The 6,744-nt window shown below is 56.4% G+C and overlaps 1 protein-coding gene across 1 annotated transcript in view; it reads right to left on the bottom strand.

Moving 5' to 3' along the window:
* Nucleotides 1–6,744, bottom strand: part of IGSF9B (immunoglobulin superfamily, member 9B) — a gene marked incomplete at both ends in the record, with an annotated part of 17,111 nt that overhangs the window by 368 nt on the left and 9,999 nt on the right. The window contains 8 exons of the mRNA XM_010190203.1: nucleotides 4–144; nucleotides 1,407–1,452; nucleotides 2,143–2,304; nucleotides 3,375–3,459; nucleotides 3,606–3,832; nucleotides 4,425–4,600; nucleotides 6,292–6,415; nucleotides 6,502–6,652. Coding sequence (XP_010188505.1) covers nucleotides 4–144; nucleotides 1,407–1,452; nucleotides 2,143–2,304; nucleotides 3,375–3,459; nucleotides 3,606–3,832; nucleotides 4,425–4,600; nucleotides 6,292–6,415; nucleotides 6,502–6,652 — 1,112 coding nt within the window. The remainder of the gene's footprint in view (nucleotides 1–3; nucleotides 145–1,406; nucleotides 1,453–2,142; nucleotides 2,305–3,374; nucleotides 3,460–3,605; nucleotides 3,833–4,424; nucleotides 4,601–6,291; nucleotides 6,416–6,501; nucleotides 6,653–6,744) is intronic.

The following is a 6,744-nucleotide window of genomic DNA, read 5'->3' on the forward strand; positions in this document are numbered from 1 at the left end:
CGCTTGGTCTTCTTGTAAAGGGAGAGTTCCTTCTCCTTGGTGGGGCTCAGCATCCGCTTGGCCTGCGGGCCTTGGTCGTCAGAGGACTCTGAGGGGGGACGGAGCGTGCGGATGCTCTCGGGACTCACCTTGCCGGAAGACAACCTGGACCACAGGGGAGATAAACCGAGAGAGGAGTCGGTCACCCGGAGAGGAAGGGTCTTCTCGCCCAGAAGAACTGCCAGCCAGATCCAGAAAACAAAGTGCTACCAGCTCTCAAACAGTGGGGAAAATCTGGGGGGTAACCAGGACGGCAGAGCCTTGCCCGGCCACAGCAGCAGCACACATCAACCTCACTCCTCAGGAGTGGAGTTCAGCACTTTCGGCTTCCCCCCCGCCCCAGGGCAGGCAGCTCACACCAACGCCTTGCAACAAGCTCCACCAATGCCTTGCAACAAGCTCCATGGCCCCAGCAGGGTTAAAGACAAGATCCAGAGCTCACTTCCAAATTTTCCTCTGTTTATCCGAGCTATCCGTGCCCAGGAAGGGGACGTTTGCCTGACAAACATCAGCATCTCGCTTGGAGATGCCGACGGATTGCTCCAAACCAACTTTTCCCCTGCTCTCAACACTCAAATTTAAGGCTGAGCGCCTCAAAGGCGGAGAGAACATCAGAATAGTTCACTCATCCCTATCCAGAAAGCCTCAAAGAGCATTGCAGGGCAAAAGGTAGCAGATCCAACAGAGACAGTGCAGGCACGGTTATTTCAGAGCAGAGAACGAACCAAGAAAAGCGAGATTAAGCTCCACCAGCACCGGGACATTTTGCAATGGACCTGGAGCCAAAGCACGAGCCATCCACATTACAGACTCCCAGGGTCCCACATTGGGAAGATGCTCCCACTGCTTAGCAGCTATACATGCTTTTGAGGGGCTCTGCAAGCACCACGATCCACCACCTTTGGGCTCGCGTGGAAAGAGGCTTCAGCGGGGCACTCTTCGTGGGAAAAGAAAAGATATGTGTGTAAGGTTCTCCGAATTTCCCAAGAAAAAAAACAGAGCCAAAGAATGACTCCAAAACTACACCGAGCTTGCATGTACGCAGCAGGCTAGCCCTCCTCCTAAGGAGCCCCTTCAAGCTGGGTGTGTAATGGAGTCCCACCAGCCAACTCCAGCTTTGGCCAATGGCCACAGATCCAATGGGGTCATCTCTTAACTTAAATTTCGCTGCGTTTGTCCCTGCTGCTTTCTGCTCCAAAGCCCATTTGTCCCTTGTGAACCATTGCGTTCCCACAGATTCAGGGAACACGCGAAACAACCCGTCAGAAACAACCGAACAAGGTCAGATATTTCCATTTGAGCCTTGCAACAACTGTAGGAAGGAGGCACCTTGAAGACCTGGTGCTGCATCTCAAACAGATACTTACGGGGACTCCAAACTCTTCCTGCAGTGGGTTATCGAGAGAGGAGGGTCTGGAAGAGAATAAAAAGGGGAAAGAAGAGAGAGAACGCTAAGGAGGCGCAAGACGACAGAGACAAGACAGACTCAACGTCAAGACAACAAAAGACACTCAACGAGAGGCCAAGGTTTCATTGCTCCAATGCTTTAATGACAACAAACAGCTCCCGTCACAGGGTCCTGCCCGTGCTGCTGCCGCAGAGGAGAAGGAGCCGATTCCCCAGCCCTCTCTCCAGCTCCCTTCTCCCTATGGGATGCTCCTGCATGGTGGCTACAGTCCCAAATTTTGGGATGCAGAGCAGCAAGGTCTCCTTTGCAGGGGTCTTCTCTAGCCTGGCACTGCCCGCTCTGCACTGGGCAGGAAGGAGCTGGACCTCGGGGAGGTAAGGAGTCCCCCCTCATCTCTGTCCCAGAGGACACCCCAGCCCTAAACCCGCATCTCTAGGAGTTATCACCCACGAGAACGCTCCCTCCAAAATCCCAGGCTAGTTTCTCTGTCACCTCTTCACCCACCCTGCCTCTCCCGCTCCCAACCACGGGCACTTTTCAGGCACTGCCGAGGGAGGAGGAAGTCAGGGCTTCACCTGAGGACGCGCACGGACGGAAGAAGAGACAGACAGGGAAGAAGGTTACCACCACGACACAGACAGGGAAGGGAAACGAGGAGGAGGAGGAGGAGGGAGGGAGGAAGCACAGGGGCTCACCTTTCTTGCGCTTGAGCTTGCGTTTGCGTTGCTTGTTGACGAAGCAGGCGGCGAGTGTGCTGAAGAGGATGGCAGCAGCCAGGAAGCAGATGGTGGCAACGATGCCAGCCAGCACCGGGCGGGCTAGACCCTCGTCCGTCACGTCAGGCGGAGGGAATACGTCTGGGGGAAACACAAACCGAGCCTCAGGTGTTATGAATGCACCCCTGGGCCTGCTGCTTTCCCTGGGGACCCACCACGACATGAAAGGTAAAGCTATCTCAGTGCAAGGCACCTCTCTCATTCCTGGGGAGTGACAACCTGGAAGTAAAGACCCTGCTTCCCAGCTGTGGAGATCAGCCAGCGCTGCTGCGCACATTTATGCACAAGCACACACAGCTGCACCAAACCTGCAGGTACCTCGCAGATGGATAAACCTGCTGCGGCTGCGCAAAGTATTTTACCCTGCTTGTCAGTGCCACGTTACAGCTTTTCAATGAAAACTGGGCTCCCAGCTCTCATGAACACACCCAAATTTGCACCTTCGCCTGCCAAAGGCACCGTCTTTCAGCCTGGGGGGCAGCTGCCTGGGGCCAGGGCACACACAGGGCGTGCACTGCCAAAACCCATAAGAAAAATGGTGCGAGAAGAGCGCAGGCAGCCTGCAGCAGGCACCACTTGGGGGCAGAGAGAGACCGCTGCATTGCTGGGTGCAGCTGAGCTGGGAGGCTCCTCGCTTTTTCCACAAAAGCCATTAAAAGCAGGGTTCGCCGCATCCCCCATCACCTCCTGCTGCCCCTCGCTTTCCCCCTTGCAACCCCACGGCTTCAGCCATCCCTCGCTTTGAGGAGCATCCTGCAAGCTGGACCGAGGTGCTGGGTTTGTATGCATGCTGCAGCGCATTGCAGTCTCCTGTTGCAGAGCTTTTTTCCCCCCTTGGGCTCTGCACTGCAGTGCTACATTTCCCTCTCTGCACCTTTCATTCCCATTTCCAGGCTGCGCAGTGCCCGGTCACAGCTTTGTTCTCCGGGCACCCCGCAGAGCTGAGATGCACTGCCACTCCCAAAAACACTAAAGGGGGCAGTTTGTCCTTGCCTGCTCCCAGTGCCACTGGTCCATTTGTACTGGGCCAGCAGCGTGTCCATCATAACCCACCAGCCCAGCTCACAGATTGAGCATCTCAGGCAAAAAGCACCAAAAAGCAGAGATGCTCCCAAAGCTGGGGGTAGAAGAAAAAAAAAACCACCCCTTACCTGTACTGGAAACGCCGGCAACGTTGCTGGGTTCGCTGATGAGATCCTGCATGACCGCCAGGACCCGGAACTCGTACCAGGTGTCCTGAAACACCAAACAGATCTGTCAGGTCCCAAACCGCAGCCTCCATCCTTGCCCAGCCCCTTGAAAACCCCAGCATGGGGACAGAACCACCCTAAAAACACCCCCTGAGCTGCAGAGGTACGGTGTGGGCAGCCCCCACTGCTTACCTGGGACAGGTCCTTGGCAAAAAACTCATTCTCGGAGCCCGGGATGCCATCATCCAAGATCTCCCACCTCTCGGCAACGCGGAACTCCATGATGTAGCGGTCGATGGGGAAGCTGTGGTTGGCGGGAGGAAGCCACGACAAGAGGACGCCTTGCTGTGTCCGGTTGGCTGTTAGGCACCTCGGTGGGGTAACCAACACCAGAGGCTCTGGAGTTGTTACAGGGAATGCTGGAGATGGAGCAGATGGGACAGGGACAGCTTTGAGATGGGGCAAGGGGAGGCGCAGGAAGATGCTCTCCCCACATGTGCCCCCATCAGTAGCCAATGGACCACCATGGCAGTGGCAGTTCCCACCTTCCCAGAGTTTAAGGCACATCTCAGGCATTTGCTCTCTTATCTCAGAGCTATAAAAGCGGCTCTCCGAAAAGCACAATGCAGTGACGCCAAGAAAAGGGGCAAAAAACCTCCTGCTTCCTCAGGCAGGTCCCAGCGCGAGGCCCTTTGCGTCAGCTCTGAGCCACACGCGAGTTATTTTGGGCTCTATTAATACCTCCTGACCCCAGCTGAGCTTCAGGAAGATCTGAAAGGTGACTGGTACAGCACTGCTCTCCTACACTGCCTCTTAGGAGAGGTTTTCAGGAGTCTCATGCATCCAGCAAAGTCTATAAGCTCCACCCAGGACCATCCACACAGCTGGAAACTACTGCTGCTGGTCACCATCTCCATCCCCATCAGACAGGGCCCCATGCACCCCCTGAATCCCTTTCCGTCCTCCCCAAAAATCCTTCTTGTCCCCACCATGTGCCCCCAGAGGACCTACCTAGAGTGTTCACAGTGACCACCTCACTGAAGGAGCTGGTACCCAGCTTGTTTTGAGCCAAGACACTGAACTGGTAAGCCGTCTCCGGTTCCAAGGTATCCACCAGTAGCCAACTGGAACCAGCTGGCACGGGGAGAGATAGCCAGTCGTGAGGGCCAAACTGGGCTCTCTTCATCCTGCCGAGAGAAAAAGGGAGCATCCTCAGGGAGGACCAAGAGGCAGCAATAACTTCCCGAGCGAAAATGGAGCTTTCCCGAGCGATGGGTTGGTTGGACAGCAGCGATGTGTATGGACGTGGGGCAGCCGCTCGCCACCCAAGAGCTGGCACGGGGGTGGCCAGGCCCAGGGGACCATCCCAAAATGCCACACCAGCATCTCCCAGCTCACACGGACACGGGTACCAGTCCTCCCCTCTGCCTTGCTCCCCCTGAGCAGGGACAAGGACAACATTTAACTAAATCACCGGTTTTGCCAGGGGCTGCCAGCACAGCCCAGGGCATAATTCAGGGTCTGGCAGAGCAGTAAGTACAAAACATAGCCTTTTTGCAGGGGTCTATAAGCCAAAAACTGCTCCTGGAGCACCCCATATGAGCCTGCAGCCACAGCCATGCCGGGAAGCACCACGGTGACAAGAGCCCCATGTCCCCAGGCAGCAGCATCGCACTACTGCAAGTATCGATGCTGGTCTTAGAGATGCTCGAGGGAGTCCCAGCCCTCGGCTGCGGGTTTTGGAGGTGTCCGCAGAGGATTTGGAAAGGATTGCTATGCAGAAGGTCTATTCTGCGGGCATATCTATAGCCACCAGCATGCAGGCAGGTAAATCCACCGAGTGGCAAGGGAGAGATGGAGCTAAGAGAAATAACGATGCTGTGAAGAGTGGGGAAGGTGAGGCAGAAGCAGGAGCAAGCTATGGAGACAAGTGAGTTGGTGGAGAGCCATGCACACGTGTGTCTCCATGAAACCAGCAGGAAAGCCTTGGTATCCCTGCGGCTCCGGCTGCGTCTGCAGCTCCCAGGATGCCCCATCACCACAGTGGAGGCACAGAGGGGGACATGGAGGGGCAGCAGTGGCCCTGGGGAGCACTGACAATCATAGAAGCAGGAAGAGAGCATGAACTCCGCAGGAAGCAAAGCCATCTTTTGCTCAAGCATCCCATAGCCACGGCAGGGAGGAAAATGTTTTTAGTCAGAGCAAGGTCTACAACCACTTCCTCATTTTCCTCCCCTCTCTGCTCTTTCCATTTCTTCTTCTTCCCATCTCCCCATAGACCAAGGGGGAAGCCGACAGGGTCAAGCCTGGCCCCGTTGCGGGAAGGTGGGATGCACCCACTGCTTTTGGGTACCAGACAGGAGAGGCTGGTACACCAGTGATGGGAGCAAAGCCCCAGGAGGCTCAGACCAGGCCCTCACAGCAGGCTGGCTGCAAACTCAGCTGGGATTTACCCATCTCCAGGGAGCCACCAAGCAAAGAGAGATCATTTCTGCTTAGTCACAGCTCTGCCAGGACGCAAGCTATAAAGGTTACATTTTCCATCCTCTCCCTGGCTGTTAAGCATCATAAACAGTTTATCTTGAAAGTAGATGCCAGAGGCAAAGACACACGGATGCAAAGCGTCTCTCCTTGCACCGTAAGCAGAATAAAACCTGCTGGGGCAGACAGCTAGCACAGAAAGGAGAGGAGACACAGGACCTACGTGATCCCACCACCACCCACTTCTCCAAGGCACCAGACAGGAGCTGAGCCCTGTAACGCCCGCGGGCAACACCACCCTCACCACCCTCCTCCCTTTCCCCCCGGGAGCTGCTCGAAGCTCGGGTCGGCTAGGAAGGAAAAGAAGCAGAGAGCAAAGCATGCCAGGATGACTCACAGAGGGCCGTACCAAACTGAGAAAGTCTGCTCGTATCCACCGTCGTAGCCGGGCTCCCAGGAGACGTTGGCCGAGGTCATGGCGACCGCAACGTGCACGCCGGTCGGGGCGTGTGGGCTTGTGCCTGTGGAGAGATGGGTTCAAGCATCCCCATCTCCTGCCTCGCTGACCCCCATCATCCCCCCAAGGACCTGTCCCCCTTGCCCGTACCTACGACGGTGAGGTGGGTGCTGGCAGTAATGCTCGCGACGACGTTGGTGGCGACGCACTCCCACTCGCCGTGGTCGTCCTTGCCGAGGGAGCGGATCTGCAGGGTGCCGCCGGGCAGCGTGTTGTGCTTGCTCCTGCTGGGCTTCCCTACCTTGGGCAAGGAGCAAGGTGGGGGGGAAACCGGGCAAAAAGACAAAAAAACACCACTCAGCAGCGGCTTGCAGGGTAAAGCAAGGCGGCAGT

Source organism: Mesitornis unicolor, unplaced genomic scaffold (assembly GCF_000695765.1).
Source record: "Mesitornis unicolor isolate BGI_N332 unplaced genomic scaffold, ASM69576v1 scaffold33058, whole genome shotgun sequence".
Lineage (NCBI taxonomy): Eukaryota > Metazoa > Chordata > Aves > Mesitornithiformes > Mesitornithidae > Mesitornis > Mesitornis unicolor.